Source organism: Rhinichthys klamathensis, unplaced genomic scaffold (genome assembly GCF_029890125.1).
Source record: "Rhinichthys klamathensis goyatoka isolate OS25496 unplaced genomic scaffold, OSU_Roscu_1.1 h1tg000050l_1, whole genome shotgun sequence".
In the NCBI taxonomy this organism is placed as follows: Eukaryota; Metazoa; Chordata; class Actinopteri; order Cypriniformes; family Leuciscidae; genus Rhinichthys; species Rhinichthys klamathensis.
In genome coordinates this window covers 4,913,909-4,932,366 of record NW_026606596.1, presented here as the reverse complement: position 1 = coordinate 4,932,366, position 18,458 = coordinate 4,913,909, and the positions used below count along the sequence as shown (strand labels likewise).

At 38.5% G+C, this 18,458-nt stretch overlaps 2 protein-coding genes across 9 annotated transcripts in view; both read left to right on the top strand.

The window, feature by feature from the left end:
* The window catches only part of LOC130082924 (protocadherin gamma-C5-like), an 89,293-nt gene that overhangs the window by 8,231 nt on the left and 62,604 nt on the right, over positions 1–18,458 (top strand). For 2 of the 8 annotated variants that reach the window (XM_056247860.1, XM_056247852.1), the window contains exon 1: positions 416–2,827. The exons of 2 other annotated variants lie outside the window; for them this stretch is intronic. In XM_056247860.1, coding sequence (XP_056103835.1) covers positions 416–2,827 — 2,412 coding nt within the window. Of the gene's footprint in view, positions 1–415; positions 2,828–3,885; positions 6,341–15,803; positions 18,415–18,458 lie in introns of those variants that run through there. 4 more of the 8 variants (XM_056247854.1, XM_056247862.1, XM_056247847.1 and 1 more) reach the window with 4 other exon arrangements.
* On the top strand, positions 8,934–15,160 carry LOC130082746 (protein dachsous-like). The gene is made up of 3 exons (XM_056247600.1): positions 8,934–11,438; positions 12,311–14,738; positions 15,157–15,160. Exons 1-3 carry the CDS (start codon positions 8,978–8,980, stop codon positions 15,158–15,160), a joined length of 4,893 nt encoding a protein of 1,630 aa, XP_056103575.1. The 5' UTR covers positions 8,934–8,977.

The window sequence follows — 18,458 nt, the reverse complement described above, 5'->3', positions numbered from 1 at the left end:
CTATGAGGTCATCCGATATCAGCACCACATGCCTGGACAGCGCCAGCACTGACTGTTGTGCTCTACCTCGAAAATAGTCTCCGTTTTTAAGCTTTTACAGTATAATTCGTTTAAGTGAATAAATATTGCACAGCAACGGGCTTTGAAAAATGTTAGACTTTATTTGGTTCGTTCATGTCGTGTTTTAATAGAACACAAGCAAAATGCAATGAGCAGAAATATACGCACAGTGTCGCTATTCACCAAGAGTGCAGACTGATGCGTCTCTCCTCCCACACTTAATGTATGCAGTGTGAGCTCTGTCTGGTAGAATAAACGACGCACAAAATGGAGTAACAGTCCGTCGACGCCGTTAGAATGATTGGAATATAAGCCTCCAAAGATTAATTACTGTTGGACAGGTGCAACACCAACAATGGAATACAAATTATTCTCAGTCCCTTTCTTTGCGTTTTTCGTGGCTCTCCTTCTGTTTCCTCTGAGAATCGTCTGTGCAGATCTGAGCTACAATATTCCGGAAGAAACGAAGCGCCAGTATGTGATTGGAAATATAGCCAAGGATCTCAGGATGGATGTAAAACAATTGTCTGCCCGTAAAGCTCGGATAGACACGGAGGACAGCAGCAAACGGTATTGTGATATTAATCTGAATACTGGTGATTTAATCGTGGCAGAGACAACAGACCGAGAAGAGCTTTGTGGATCTCAAATTCCCTGCATTCTCAGTTATGAGCTCGTCCTGGAAAACCCTCTTGAAGTGCACCGAATAATTCTGAATATTGAAGATATAAATGATAATGCGCCACAATTTCCAAGTGACCGTTTTAACTTTGAAATCACAGAATCAGCAGTTAAAGGCCAGCGATTCCGTTTGCATGAGGCACATGACACGGATATTGGTCAAAATGCTATTAATAGCTATTCACTGGAGAAAAATAAAAATTTCATCTTGACCCTACTTGATAGTGCAGATGGAGGGAAATACGCAGAACTCGTGTTGGAAAAGGAGCTGGATCGTGAACAGCAGAAGGAGATAGATATGATCCTCACAGCCACTGATGGTGGTTCACCGCAGAGATCTGGCACTGCTGTCATACACATCACTGTTCTAGATGCCAATGATAATGTCCCAGTATTTAGTCAGTCTGTTTATAAGGTCACTCTGGCTGAAAATACACCTTCAGGAACAGAAATAATCAGAGTGAGCGCCACTGATGCTGATGAAGGTCCAAACGGGGAAGTGACTTATGAATTCAGCAGAATATCAGACAAAATTGCTAAACTATTTTCTATTGATAAGACAACTGGACAAATTGTGGTGACTGGAGAAATTGATTATGAAAAAGACAAAAAGTATGAAATGGGAATTCATGCCCAAGATGCCTTTGGATTGGCATCAACTGCTAAAGTTATCATAGATATAACTGATGTTAATGATAATCCACCTAGAATCACCCTTAAATCTTTGAATAACCCGATACCTGAAAACTCTGATCCAGGCACTGAAGTGGGAATCATTAATGTTCAAGACAAAGACTCAGGAGAAAACCGGCAGATTCGTTGCTCTGTTCAGCAAAATGTTCCTTTCCAACTGAACCCATCTGTTAAAAACTATTTCTCTCTAGTAACTACAAAAGCTCTAGACCGAGAGAAAGAATCTGATTACAACATTACCATCACAGCCACAGATGGAGGATCTCCACCATTATCCACATCCATGACAATTCATTTATTTGTCTCAGATGTGAATGACAATCCTCCTGTATTTGAGCAGCAGACATACAGTGCTTATATAAGTGAAAATAACAAACCAGGCACCTCTGTTTGTTCTGTCAGTGCAAATGACCCAGACTGGAGACAGAACGGGACTGTACTGTACTCTCTGGTACCCAGTGAAGTCAATGGGGTCCCAGTGTCCTCATTTCTGTCTGTTAATGGAGATACAGGGGTGATTCATGCTGTAAGATCATTTGACTATGAGCAGTTCAGAAACTTCAGTGTCAAAGTTGTTGCCAGAGACAATGGTTCTCCTCCACTCAACAGTAACGTGACTGTGAAAGTCTTCATAACAGATGAGAATGATAACTCTCCTCAGATATTATACCCTGTTCCAGATAGAAAGTCTTTAATGACTGAAATGGTCCCTAAAGCGACTCTCTCGGGCTCTCTGGTCTCCAAGGTGATCGCTGTAGATGCTGACTCTGGACAGAACGCATGGCTGTCCTATCAGATCTTGAAATCTACTGATCCGGGACTTTTCTCCATTGGTCTCCATAGTGGAGAAATCAAAACACAACGAGACATTTCTGAGTCTGACAATATGAAGCAGAACCTTGTTATTTCAGTGAAGGATAACGGTCAGCCGTCTCTGTCTACAACCTGTGCTGTGAATTTACTCATTTCTGACAACCTTTCTGAAGTTCCTGAACTTAAAGATATGACTTATGAGGACAACAACTCTAAATTAACATCATACTTGATCATTGCATTAGTTTCCGTGTGCACCTTCTTCCTGACGTTCATCATACTGATGTTGGCAGTGAAGTTTTGTCACAGGAGAAAGCCCAGACTGTTGTTTGATGGAGCAGTTGCTGTTCCCAGCGCCTATCTGCCTCCCAACTATGCAGAGGTGGATGGAGCAGAAACTCTTCGCAGCTCTTACAATTATGACGCGTATCTAACCACAGGCTCGCGCACAAGTGACTTCAAGTTTGTGAGATCGTATAATGAAAACACGCTTCCTGCTGGTGGGACTCTAAAAAAGGAAGACACTATTCAGTTTGGCTCGAACATGATTACTCTAGATGTTACAGGAATTGAAGATGAGGTAAGAGCAGCTTCATTCTTTTCGAGTCTTTTTTTATTTTTTCATGTTATGTTGTCTCCGCTGAAATTTTTTATTGATAGCCTATTTGCATTAATATCACGTATAGGCTACTTTATTAGGGCGGTTCCTGTTTAAAAATGTAAAATTATTTTGTGAAATATATTAGACCTCACGCTGTATTACATATAAAACTGCTATCATTTCTTATTGTATAAAACTACTATCGTCTTTCTTCTTTTAATAATGAAGGCTATTTTAAAATATTTTAGATCACGTAGGTCGCGAAATTCTGATATTATAAAATTATATAATTCCTGCACACCTTTAGCAATTCTTGAACGCTGCATTTATCAGTTCTGAAAAAAAGTTATATTTGTAAAGAAAATTATCTGTATATATTTTTTTCCTATTATTTTTCATTAATGTAGATTGCGGTCTTTTTTGATTAGAAAAAAATAACATTGCATTGGCTAGTAAACTTTTGTATTTGATATCTGCTAGATTTAAGATCTGTTGCCTTTTTTCTTTTCTTTCTTTTTTTCTTTTTTTTTTTTTTTTTTTTTTTTTGTTTGTTTTAAAACCAAGCTTAGTTCTTTGGTAAGTTTTAGCGTAGATGGTCTAAAAGTGTTTGAACATATATAATTTTGAAGCCGATAGTAGCCTACACTGGAGGCTACATGTGCGTTTAAACCTAGTTTCAGCACCACATGTCTGGACAGCGATAACACTGTCTGTTGTACTTTTCCTCTGAATACGAGACCTTTTTTGGTTCATTTCCAATATATTGCCTACTATATATTTATGTAAATGATTATTTTACAATAATACGCGATGGCAAACACACTTCACTTGGTTGATCCCTGTTGTCATTTCATACATGAAAGATGCAATGAACAGAAAAATACTCACAGTGTCGCTATTCACCAAGAGTGCAGACTGATGCGTCTCTCCTCCCACACTTAATGTATGCAGTGTGAGCTCTGTCTGGTAGAATAAACGCCGCACCAAATGGAGTAACAGTCATTCGACGCCGAGAGAATTATTAGAATATCATCGGTCAAAAATTAATTACTTTTGGGCAGGTGCAACATCAAATCTTCACAAATGGAATACAGATTATTTTCAGTTCCTTTCTTTGCGTTTTTCGTGGCTCTCCTTCTGTTTCCTCTGAGAATCGTCTGTGCAGATCTGAGCTACAATATTCCGGAAGAAACGAAGCGCCAGCATGTGATTGGAAATATAGCCAAGGATCTCAGGATGGAAGTGAAACAATTATCTGCTCGTAAAGCTCGGATAGACACGGAGGACAGCAGCAAACGGTATTGTGATATTAATCTGAATACTGGTGATTTAATCGCGGCAGAGACAATAGACCGAGAAGAGCTTTGTGGTTCTCGAATGTCCTGCATTCTCAGTTATGAGCTCGTCCTGGAAAACCCTCTTGAAGTGCACCGAATAATTTTGCAAATTCAGGATATAAATGACAACGCGCCACGATTTGCAAATGAGCGTATTCATTTTGAAATCACAGAATCAGCCGTTAAAGGCCAGCGATTCCGTTTGATTGAGGCTCATGACTCAGATATTGGACATAACGCGGTCAATGGATATTCACTGGAGAGAAACAAACATTTTGTTTTAATTGTTCATGATAATGCAGATGCAGGGAAATACGCAGAACTCGTATTGGAAAAGGAGCTGGATCGTGAACAGCAGAAGGAGATAGATATGATCCTCACAGCCACTGATGGTGGTTCACCGCAGAGATCTGGCACTGCTGTCATACACATCACTGTTCTAGATGCCAATGATAATGTCCCAGTATTTAGTCAGTCTGTTTATAAGGTCACTCTGGCTGAAAATACACCTTCAGGAACAGAAATAATCAGAGTGAGCGCCACTGATGCTGATGAAGGTCCAAACGGGGAAGTGACGTATGAATTCAGCAAAATTTCAGATAAAACTGCAAGATTGTTTTCTATTGATAAAACAACAGGACAAATTGTGGTGATTGGAGAAATTGACTATGAAAATGAAAGGAACTATGAAGTTGGAATTCAAGCCAAAGATGCCTATGGATTGGTATCGACTGCTAAAGTTATCATAGATATAACTGATGTTAATGATAATCCACCTAGAATCATCCTTAAATCTTTGAATAACCCGATACCTGAAAACTCTGATCCAGGCACTGAAGTGGGAATCATTAATGTTCAAGACAAAGACTCAGGAGAAAACCGGCAGATTCGTTGCTCTGTTCAGCAAAATGTTCCTTTCCAACTGAACCCATCTGTTAAAAACTATTTCTCTCTAGTAACTACAAAAGCTCTAGACCGAGAGAAAGAATCTGATTACAACATTACCATCACAGCCACAGATGGAGGATCTCCACCATTATCCACATCCATGACAATTCATTTATTTGTCTCAGATGTGAATGACAATCCTCCTGTATTTGAGCAGCAGACATACAGTGCTTATATAAGTGAAAATAACAAACCAGGCACTTCTGTTTGTTCTGTCAGTGCAAATGACCCAGACTGGAGACAGAACGGGACTGTACTGTACTCTCTGGTACCCAGTGAAGTCAATGGGGTCCCAGTGTCCTCATTTCTGTCTGTTAATGGAGATACAGGGGTGATTCATGCTGTAAGATCATTTGACTATGAGCAGTTCAGAAACTTCAGTGTCAAAGTTGTTGCCAGAGACAATGGTTCTCCTCCACTCAACAGTAACGTGACTGTGAAAGTCTTCATAACAGATGAGAATGATAACTCTCCTCAGATATTATACCCTGTTCCAGATGGAAAGTCTTTAATGACTGAAATGGTCCCTAAAGCGACTCTCTCGGGCTCTCTGGTCTCCAAGGTGATCGCTGTAGATGCTGACTCTGGACAGAACGCATGGCTGTCCTATCAGATCTTGAAATCTACTGATCCGGGACTTTTCTCCATTGGTCTCCATAGTGGAGAGATCAAAACACAACGAGACATTTCTGAGTCTGACAATATGAAGCAGAACCTTGTTATTTCAGTGAAGGATAACGGTCAGCCGTCTCTGTCTACAACCTGTGCTGTGAATTTACTCATTTCTGACAACCTTTCTGAAGTTCCTAAACTTAAAGATATGACTTATGAGGAGAACAACTCTAAATTAACATCATACTTGATCATTGCATTAGTTTCCGTGTGCACCTTCTTCCTGACGTTCATCATACTGATGTTGGCAGTGAAGTTTTGTCACAGGAGAAAGCCCAGACTGTTGTTTGATGGAGCAGTTGCTGTTCCCAGCGCCTATCTGCCTCCCAACTATGCAGAGGTGGATGGAGCAGGAACTCTCCGCAGCTCTTACAATTATGACGCTTATCTAACCACAGGCTCGCGCACAAGTGACTTCAAGTTCATCACTTCTTACAATGATAACACGGTCCCTTTCTCTCAAACTTTGTGTGACACAAATACAACAGACACATGTAGTAACACCACTGATAAAGGACTAAGCTACCCCACTCTGGTAAATAAATAATTTGATTATTTTGACTTCACATTTTTATTTCTTTATTTGTTTTTTTTATTTGTTTTTGTTAGTGTGCGTGAGTATGAGGGTTGCTACCTCTTCATTTTCCTGGTTTGAGTTCTGTAAAAGCATTTATGAGATTGTACAAAGTTCTGATCTGTGTTGTCAGTTTTACACACTGGAAAAAATGTTTAGTCGGTTCAACTTAAAACATTTACTTCATGTGGTCTACAATAACTGGTTTTGTTGAAATAAAAATCAATAATTTTAAACTTATTAAACTGATTTTAACCAACCTGAAAAACAAGACTTTACTGAAGCATAACTGTCTGTAGATATAACATGATTTCTCCAGCTAGGTAAAATTACTTAATAAGTTTGATAAAATCTTCTTCTTCTTTTTTTTATTTCAATATGATGAAAGTCCTTTTCCTCATTTATGTAAATACACTAAAAAAAATTCATTACCCTTAAATAATTTAATTGACCCTAACCTTACATTTAATTTAGTTCATTTAAATAATAATAATAATAAATAAACAGTTTAGTTGGATTAAACCTGTTGTTCATCAATAAGCATAATGTAAATAATGAACCACTAAGTAAAGACGGGTATCAGACTGTCTGACTGACCATAGTCAAGTCAAGTCAAGTCAAGTCAAGTCATCTTCATTTATATAGTGCTTTTAACAATGGAGATTGTTTCAAAGCAGCTTTACAGAGATAAACATACAATTTACGGTAACAGAGATTGTTTTGGCTTTATAGCGATTTTGAATAATGTTATTTCCGGCTAAAGTTGGTTTTAGAACAGAACATAGTACCCACAGCCTAAGCACAATGGTAACCACACAATTCAGTAACAGAAACAACTCTAAATGTTGAACATAACTGAACATTAACATAATCTAACAACATATCTTCCCTTTACTGAAAAACACATAAAATAACACCTAATACCTAAATTTACTCTCCAAATGCAGTCCCTTGCAAAGCATACTGGGAACTACATATCCACTTCCCAGGGCTGCATTTGATGTTATGATGAAAGATATTATGTTAATGTTTAATGTTGGACATTTAGAGGAGCGTCTGTTATTGAATTTTGTGGTTACCATTGTGCTGAAGAGTAGCGCTGTCAATTGCAATTTCCACAATGATGCAACTTAATGTGTTTAATAACCCCAAATCACAATTTTTCACTGAAGCAAAATTTGCCGATCAGCAAGAAACAGGTGCTCATGTGTCAAATGTGTCCATCCTGAGCTTTAATGGAAATTGTATTTTCGGTCAATGCAACTCAATTAAGTTAAAACAGCATTTCCTTGTTTTATGTTACATTAAACAGATTGAAGTAGGTTACAACAACAAAAATAGAATTTGTAGGTAGAATCAGGTTTAAATACCTCCTTAAAGCAACAACTGCACATGTTCACTTTTTAGAGTGCAGTCAACATTATTCTCTCTCAGAGTTATAGTCATTTAAGGTTTTCTGCCATGTTTATTTAACGACTTCAAACTACACATGTGTATTAATTAATCTGTAAATGCCTGTTAATTGTAAGAAAGTGTCTGAAAAAATTTAAATTTTATATTGTACTGCTGTACTGTGGATGTCACAAAAAAGTAATTGTCAAATAAAGTTAAAGTTCCAAGACAAATTAATAAAAGTTTTTGTCACTTTACTCAATTTACTCACTTTCTTTATAACAAGAAAAAAAATCTTAATAATAATTATAATAATAATATATAATAATATACCTCTATGCTTAAAATAAAAAAAAGTAAAAGTATGATTAGGCCTACTATTGATTTTGTTTAACCCTAAATTGTAGGGTTTTTTACCCAGCTTTAATGGTTTGAAGGTTTAATGTAAACAGCCCTAACTTTAATCTCATTTTTGTCTTTCATGCTATCCTCTGTGAACCAATGCTGGATTTTCTTCTATAGGTGAGAAAAACTCTTTTTTACTCTAATTTAACTGAGATGCATGCTTATGATGGATGATTGTACATTATTATGTGTCTAATAGAGACTGAAAAGCTATAGATATCTGTTTGAACAATTGACCATAAACATATTCACTTGCAAAATCGGGCACAACCTGTTGACACTATTCCAGTTTTTGTTCTACCTTTCATTTCAATGAGAGTCTGAGAGTGGAACATTGTGTTCTGTATTGAATTCGTTGGGTGCTGTTCATTCCGATGGTGCTGAAATGGTCAACGGTTTCATCCAGTTGCCTGTTGCTGTGTTGTGTTGGTTACTGATTGAACAGCCTTTGACCCAGTCACATATATATCAACATGAGTCAGTTACATACTACTTCTACTACTAATAATAATAATTATTATTATTATTATTATTTTACTGATGTTTTACATTTGGTTGCAGCCGCAGTGAGGCTACTGGTCTTGTATTTGCGACTTTAAAGCTCTGAGTGCCGCTGTTGATTAACATGTGAGAAGAGAGAGTCTCTCTCTGTATAGTCTGTATTGCCAGTCCCTTACTGGCTCGGTTGGACATATGCAGCGTTTCTTCGACGGAAAGAACATGAATGCGTTATTTTGGATTTAAGAATGTAATGTTTTTTCGTGTTTAATCCCACTTTGTTTGACCACACAGTTTATCAAGATGGCTTTCTGCTGCTTATTAAGCATTTCAGACAGTATGTGGATGGTTTTTACGCATTCAAAATGGCAGGTTGTGTTTTTCATTCTTTGCTTCAGCGGAATGGACGTCGTAAATTGCAATGTGAGATATTCCATCCCGGAGGAAATGCCAGAGGGATCATTCGTAGGCAACATCGCTAAGGATCTGGGGATAGAGATAAGTAGACTCATATCTGGAAAAGCTCGTGTCGTAACAAAGGGAGGACGACAGTATGTCGATCTGAGCAGAGACAAAGGAACTCTAGTAGTTAAAGAAAGAATAGATCGCGAGGAGCTCTGTAAGCAAACGACGCCTTGCAGCTTCAGTTTTGATCTTATCGTTGAAAACCCTATCCAGCTGCACCGAGTCACTGTTGAGGTGCAAGATATAAACGATAATGCTCCGTTATTTCCGAAAGAAAATGTTAACCTGAAAATAGCTGAAAATGCAGTTTTAGGAGCTCGCTTCCCTTTGGATAGCGCTATAGATACAGATGTCGGTCTGAATAGTATACAGAGCTATAAACTACATCCAGCTGATAGTTTTAAACTGGAGGTGCATAGTCAGACCGATGGCAACAAATACATTGAGATGGTTTTACAGCGAGAACTAGATCGAGAGGAGCGCGATGAGATTAAATTGGTTCTTGTAGCAGCTGATGGTGGATCACCTCAAAAATCAGGCACTGTAAAAATTCATATTACTGTTCTGGATGTTAATGATAATGCCCCGGTGTGTAAACAGTCAGTATTTAAAACTGAAGTAAGGGAAGAGTCTCCTGCTGGTACTGTTATTGGTTCTGTTAGTGCTGCTGATGCTGACGAAGGTGCAAATGGCCATGTTTCCTATTCCTTCGCTGTAGCCAGCAAAGAAGCGAGGGAGCTTTTTGAGATAAACACAGATACAGGTGAGATTACAATTCTTGGTCATTTAGATTATGAATCTCAAAATAGTTATCAGTTAAACATTCATGCAAGAGATAAAGGAGGTCTCGCAGATACATGCAAATATGTCATAGATGTGATTGATGAAAATGACAACTCTCCCACCATTCAGCTTATGTCCTTCTCAAACACCCTTCCTGAAAATTCTCCACTGGGAACAACTGTTGCAGTCATTAACGTAGAGGACGCGGATTCCGGTAAAAACGGTCTTGTTCATTGCTCACTAAATCAAAACATACCGTTTAATATCGAGTCATCTCTCACAGACTATTATAGTTTAATTACTGATGATATGCTTGATCGAGAAAGTTTTGCTGAATATAACATATCGATCTTGGTATCAGACCAAGGAAGTCCAGCGCGACACGCAAGCAAAATACTGACGGTAAAAATATCCGATGTCAATGACAACCCGCCTATATTCGATTCTGACGAATATAAAACATTTGTTGGTGAAAATAATTCTCCTGGTCTGACTATACTGACTGTTAAAGCAAAAGATGCTGACTGGGGTCCCAACGCGCAATTGTCCTACTTCCTGAAGGATGAAGACATGCGTGGTGTGCCGATAAGTTTTCTCGTGTCTGTGGATTCACTTACTGGAACTATTCATGCAGTGAAATCATTTGATTTTGAACAGTTAAAATCGTTTGCCTTTAACGTGACAGCTCGAGACGGAGGATCCCCGCCCTTGAGCTGTGAAGTGACAATAAATATTAATATTCAAGATCAGAATGACAACGCTCCACAGGTTCTGTATCCAGTACAGACTGGCAGTTCAGTGGTGGCTGAGATTGTGCCTCGTGCTGCAGATGTTGGATATCTCGTCACTAAAGTGGTGGCTGTTGATGTGGACTCTGGACAGAATGCCTGGCTCTCCTATAAACTACACAAAGCTACAGACAGAGCGCTGTTTGAAGTGGGTTTACAGAATGGAGAAATAAGAACTGTGCGACAAGTGACTGATAAAGATGCTGTCAAACAGAAACTCACTGTTGTTGTGGAGGATAACGGACATCCCTCTCGCTCAGCTGTGGTCTCCATTAACGTGGCTGTGGCTGACAGTTTTCCTGAAGTGCTGTCAGAGTTCACAGACTTTACGCATGAAAAACAATATAACGACAACCTGACTTTTTATTTAGTTCTCGCACTGGCCGCTGTTTCTTTCCTCTTTATCACTTGTGTGGTTGTGATAATATCAGTAAAGATCTACAGATGGAGACAATCTCGCTTTCTCTATCAGTCCAATCTGCCTGTTATTCCGTACTATCCACCGCATTACGCAGACACAGGAGTCACTGGAACTCTGCCGCACGGGTATAATTATGAAGTGTGCATGACGACTGACTCGAGGAAGAGTGACTGTAAGTTTTCTACACTCGGTGGACAGAGTGTGTTAGTGGTGGACCCGAGTTTCACTGAGACGATGCAGCGCGCAATCAAGGAACAAAACTGCTTAGAAGATCCAGAATTGCAAAAAATGGTAAGACGTTCTTATAGTGACTGAAATAAATTCTATATAATATTAAAATTACATACAATAAATTGTGAATATTATAACATTATAAAGTCTGGGCGACTGTATTAAATCTGTAACCATTTACAAAACTAAAACGGATTTATTTTGATTTTTTTGTGATTTTTATTGATCTTAGGTTTTTGTTAACTTCTATATTTAATAATGCATTTTCAACAAATTAAGTTGTATGTATTACTATAGTTAATATACTTTGAACGATCACTGATTTAAAAAAGTTATATTACTTTATTAAAGTACCCTAGAATAATGAATGCTGTATAAGTATTATGCATTATTGAATATCTAATGCCATATCTAATGTTAACGAACGAATAATAAAGTATTATTATTAAATGTATTCTTATCTAACTAGGTAAAATTATTATTTTTTTTTTTTGTCTTTACAATACTCAGAGTACAGTAGGATTAATTGTCACATTAATATTGGAGGGTTATTGCCTTACTATATTGTTCTGTTGGGTTTGTTATTATGTTGTTTCATTTTTGTTCAGACCAAATAACGGAATTCAGTTCTAGTTCTGAGACGCTTCATGGCTTTTTATTAGTGTCGTTTCTCGCTCTCAACTCTAAGGGCCGCTGTTGATTTGTAGAAAAGCATGTAGGTGATATCCTGTGATTGGTGGAGCTGTGCTGATGCTGGTTTGGAGATTGTGAAGGAGACTAAAGAGAGTCCATGATGGGACATAGTCACTGACTAACAGCAACCGAGCTGGATTACTTTGTGGATATTCCAATTGATAAGCATCAAATACATTTTGTAATTTGAATACATAATGTATAAAATGTTTGTGATTACTTTATGTAAGATGATTAATTGCTACCAATCGCGAGGACAGCCATTGGACCGTGTTATCCTATGGAGGGTCTTATTCGTCGTGGTTGTTTGCTTGATCTCAAACACAAATGCACAGATTCGTTACTCAGTTCCAGAGGAAATGAAGAAAGGATCTCTTATCGGGAATATAGCTCATGATCTTGGTCTGGATGCTCAAAGACTGCGCTCGGGTCGGGCTCGTATCGTGTCTGGCGACAGCACTGAATACGTAGAGCTGAAAACAGACAAAGGGATTTTGGTTGTGAAGGAGAGAATTGACCGAGAGCAGCTTTGCGCTGAAACCACTCCGTGCAGCTTCACATTTGAAATAATACTTGATAATCCAATGGAGCTACATCACGTTACGGTAGAAATATTGGATGTAAACGATCATTCACCAACATTTCCTAACGATGAAATTAATCTTGAAATAAGTGAATCAGCCGCGCCTGGAGCTCTTTTTTTACTGGAAAGCGCAGATGATCCTGATGTAGGTCTAAACGCACTACAACATTATACTATGTCACCTAATGATTATTTTATTCTAAAGGAACATTCGAGCCCAGATGGAATCAAATATGCTGAAATGGTGCTTCAGAAACCTCTAGACAGAGAGCAGCATCCACGACTGTCTCTCATTCTCACAGCGGTTGATGGAGGAAACCCTCAAAGATCTGGTAATATGAAAATAGAAGTCACCCTACTAGATATAAATGATAACGCACCTATCTTTAACCAGTCAGTTTACAGGACAACAATAGCGGAAAATGCGCCTAAGGGTACTTATATTACAACTGTAAATGCTAGTGATGCAGACAGTGAAGCAAATAGTTTAATTTCCTACAGTTTCGCTAATTTCAAAAGTAACAGAAATGACATTTTTAAAATCGATAGAAAAACAGGTGTTATCACTCTAACTGGAATATTTGACTATGAAAGAGCAAAGAAACACGAAATTGGAATCGAGGCCAAAGATCAGGGTGGTTTAGGAAATTCGGCTAAAGTCATAGTTGATTTAATTGATGTTAATGATAATGCACCAGTTATCAGTGTTATGTCATTTTCAAGTCCAGTTACGGAAGACGCAACTGTTGGAACCACTATCGCTATTTTCAGTGTCAAGGATCTAGATGCAGGAGACAATGGACACGTTGACTGTACAATTGATAGAAACACACCATTCAAACTTCAGTCTTCACTGCGGAATTATTACACTTTAGTGACTGACGCTGCTTTAGATCGTGAACGTGTGGTCGAATATAACATCACAATTACAGCTACAGATTCAGGGTCTCCTGCGCTTTCCAGTCAGAAAACTTTAAATCTGAAAGTATCAGATGTTAATGACAATCCGCCCAGGTTTCAAAAGAGTGTTTACACTGCATATGTTACTGAAAATAATTCACCTGGTTTGTCCATATTTACTCTGAGTGCTCAAGATGATGATTGGAACCAGAACGCCCGTATTTCGTATCTTATAGATGAAACTACAGTGGGTGGATCCCCTTATTCCTCTTTTATATCAGTAAATGCTGACAGTGGAGTGGTACACGCGCTGCGCGGTTTTGACTATGAGCAAATGAAAAGTGTTAGTGTCTGTGTGAAAGCACAAGATGGAGGCTCTCCACCTCTCAGCACTAATGTGACTTTGGACATTATAATCCAAGATCAGAATGACAACGCTCCTCAGGTTCTGTATCCAGTACAGACTGGCGGTTCAGTGGTGGCTGAGATTGTGCCTCGTGCTGCAGATGTTGGATATCTCGTCACTAAAGTGGTGGCTGTTGATGTGGACTCTGGACAGAATGCCTGGCTCTCCTATAAACTACAGAAAGCTACAGACAGAGCGCTGTTTGAAGTGGGTTTACAGAATGGAGAAATAAGAACTGTGCGACAAGTGACTGATAAAGATGCTTTCAAACAGAAACTCACTGTTGTTGTGGAGGATAACGGACAGCCCTCTCGCTCAGCTGTGGTCTCCATTAACGTGGCTGTGGCTGACAGTTTTCCTGAAGTGCTGTCAGAGTTCACAGACCTTACGCATGAAAAACAATATAACGACAACCTGACTTTTTATTTAGTTCTCGCTCTGGCCGCTGTTTCTTTCCTATTTATCACTTGTGTGGTTGTGATAATATCAGTAAAGATCTACAGATGGAGACAATCTCGCTTTCTCTATCAGTCCAATCTGCCTGTTATTCCGTACTATCCACCGCATTACGCAGACACAGGAGTCACTGGAACTCTGCCGCACGGGTATAATTATGAAGTGTGCATGACGACTGACTCGAGGAAGAGTGACTGTAAGTTTTCTACACTCGGTGGTCAGAGTGTGTTAGTGGTGGACCCGAGTTTCACTGAGACGATGCAGCGCGCAATGAAAGAAAATAACTTCTTAGAAGATCCCGACAACAAGTGTCCTGAAATGGTAAGATCAACTGTTATGTATATTAAAAAAATAATTAAACAAAGTCTATATAATATTAAACTTATACATTAAGTCGTGGTTTGTAATATTAGAGATCATTTGCACTATTTAACATTGGTATACAATAAGATTTGGTTCGATAACGTAAGTTAATGCATTACTTATCATTTACCATTAATTACCATTTTATGGAATGTATTAATATATTAATGTATTATTGCTCATATTTGTTCATAATACGTTATTTATACAATTTCCGAACATATTAGTACATTTGATATTATTAAACTATTTTAATAATTTCTATAAATATTATTAATTGTTAGTTCATGATTCCTAAAGCATTAAATAATGTGAAGGAATTGAGCCTTATTGTAAAGTGTTACCTTAAAATCTTTATTTGATATTAAAGACTATGTTCTGTCTCTAAAATAGGTGATTTGTGGCACTGACATTAATTCAAGCTTACATTTACTTTAAAATGAATTTGAAAATATTTTCAGTGTCACTTTATTTTGATGGTCCTTTAACACATTCTGTTGACTATAAGTAACGCTGCACCTACATTTCTATAGACTCGCATTAGAGTGTTAGTAAAGTATTAGTAGACTGGTAGGGTTAGAATAAGTTGACACGTACTTTCAAAGTTACTTATAGTCAGAATGTCTGTTGGAGGACCATCTCAATTAAATGTTAGCAGATATTAAGCAGACAGTCTACATACTGTAATGCGAATTAGTTGACATGTAGATGCAAAGTTACTTATAACAGAATGTTCAAAAGGGACCATACAAATAATGTGTTACCTTATTTCCCCTAACTAAGGAATAATAATTGATTTCTAATATTTAAGTACTGCAATGTACAGTAAGATAAAAAAAAATTACGAGAACGTTGGAGCGTTGTTTGATTGTATAGTTCTATTTCATTTTTGTTGGAAGCAAATGACGGAATTGAATCCTTGTTCCGAGACGCTTCATGGCTTTTTATTAGTGTCGTTTCTCGTTCTCAACTCTAAGGGCCGCTGTTGATTTGTAGAAAAGCATGTAGGTGATCTCCTGTGATTGGAGGAGCTGTGCTGATGCTGGTTAGGAGATTGTGAAGGAGACTAAAGAGAGTCGAGGAAGGGACACAGTCACTGACTAACAGCAACCGAGCTGGATTATTCGTGAATGTTTCTATTGCTGAACACCATCTACGCTAAAGCCTGCAACCTAAAAAACTTAATTTAGAAACATGTTTGTGATTTCAGCAAGTACTAAAATAATTCATTATTCTCAATCGCGAGGACAGCCATTGGATTGTGTTTTCCTATGGAGGGTTTTATTCATCATGGCCATTTGCTTGATCTCAAACACAAACGCACAGATTCGTTACTCAGTTCCAGAGGAAATGAAGAAAGGATCTCTTATCGGGAATATAGCTCATGATCTTGGTCTGGATGCTCAAAGACTGCGCTCGGGTCGGGCTCGTATCGTGTCTGGCGACAGCACTGAATACGTAGAGCTGAAAACAGACAAAGGGATTTTGGTTGTGAAGGAGAGAATTGACCGAGAGCAGCTTTGCGCTGAAACCACTCCGTGCAGCTTCACATTTGAAATAATACTTGATAATCCAATGGAGCTACATCAGGTTACGGTAGAAATATTGGATGTAAACGATCACTCTCCAACATTTGCAAAGGATGAAATTAATCTTGAAATAAGTGAATCAGCCGCACCAGGAGCTCTTTTTTTACTGGGAGGCGCAGATGATCCTGATGTAGGTCTAAACGCACTACAACATTATACTATGTCACCTAATGATAAATTTATTCTTAAAGAACAATCGCGCCCCGATGGAATCAAATATGCTGAAATGGTGCTTCAGAAACCTCTAGACAGAGAGCAGCATCCACGACTGTCTCTCATTCTCACAGCGGTCGACGGAGGAAACCCTCAAAGATCTGGTAATATGAAAATAGAAATCACTGTACTAGATGCAAATGACAACGCGCCAGAGTTCAACCAGTCAGTTTACAGAGCAACAGTAAAAGAAAATTCACCTAAAGGAACCTATATTACAATTGTTAATGCTAGTGACGCAGACAGTGGTGCAAATAGTTTGATTTCATACAGTTTTGCTAATTTTAAAGGTAACATAAATGACATTTTTAAAATCGATGAAAAAACAGGTGTTATAATACTAACTGGACTTATTGACTACGAAAAAGCAAAAAAATACGAAATTGATATCGAAGCAAAAGACCAAGGCGGTTTAGGAAACTCAGCTAAAGTCATAGTTGATTTAATTGATGTTAATGATAATGCACCAGTTATCAGTGTTATGTCATTTTCAAGTCCAGTTACGGAAGACGCAACTGTTGGAACCACTATCGCTATTTTCAGTGTCAAGGATCTAGATGCAGGAGACAATGGACACGTTGACTGTACAATTGATAGAAACACACCATTCAAAATTCAGTCTTCATTGCGGAATTATTACACTTTAGTGACTGACGCTGCTTTAGATCGTGAACGTGTGGTCGAATATAACATCACAATCACAGCTACAGATTCAGGGTCTCCTGCGCTTTCCAGTCAGAAAACTTTAAATCTGAAAGTATCAGATGTTAATGACAATCCGCCCAGGTTTCATAAGACTGTTTACACTGCATTTGTTACTGAAAATAATTCACCTGGTTTATCCATATTTACTCTGAGTGCTCAAGATGATGATTGGAACCAGAACGCTCGTATTTCGTATCTTCTAGATGAAACTACAGTGGGTGGATCCCCTGTTTCCTCTTTTATATCAGTAAATACTGACAGTGGAGTGGTACACGCGCTGCGCGGTTTTGACTATGAGCAAATGAAAAGTGTTAGTGTCTGTGTGAAAGCACAAGATGGAGGCTCTCCACCCCTCAGCACTAATGTGACTTTGGACATTATAATCCAAGATCAGAATGACAACGCTCCTCAGGTTCTGTATCCAGTACAGACTGGCGGTTCAGTGGTCGCTGAGATTGTGCCTCGTGCTGCAGATGTTGGATATCTCGTCACTAAAGTGGTGGCTGTTGATATGGACTCTGGACAGAATGCATGGCTCTCCTACAAACTACAGAAAGCTACAGACAGAGCGCTGTTTGAAGTGGGTTTACAGAATGGAGAAATAAGAACTGTGCGACAAGTGACTGATAAAGATGCTGTCAAACAGAAACTCACTGTTGTTGTGGAGGATAACGGACAGCCCTCTCGCTCAGCTGTGGTCTCCATTAACGTGGCTGTGTCTGACAGTTTTCCTGAAGTGCTGTCAGAGTTCACAGACTTTACGCATGAAAAACAATATAATGACAACCTGACTTTTTATTTAGTTCTCGCACTGGCCGCTGTTTCTTTCCTATTTATCACTTGTGTGGTTGTGATAATATCAGTAAAGATCTACAGATGGAGACAATCTCGCTTCGTCTATCAGTCCAATCTGCCTGTTATTCCGTACTATCCACCGCATTACGCAGACACAGGAGTCACTGGAACTCTGCCGCACGGGTATAATTATGAAGTGTGCATGACGACTGACTCGAGGAAGAGTGACTGTAAGTTTTCTACACTCGGTGGACAGAGTGTGTTAGTGGTGGACCCGAGTTTCACTGAGACGATGCAGCGCGCAATCCAGGAAAATAACTTTATAGAAAAAAACAGTCATTCGGAATTGGTAAGATAACGCCCCTTTTAAATACCTTTCTCATAAATTGTTTG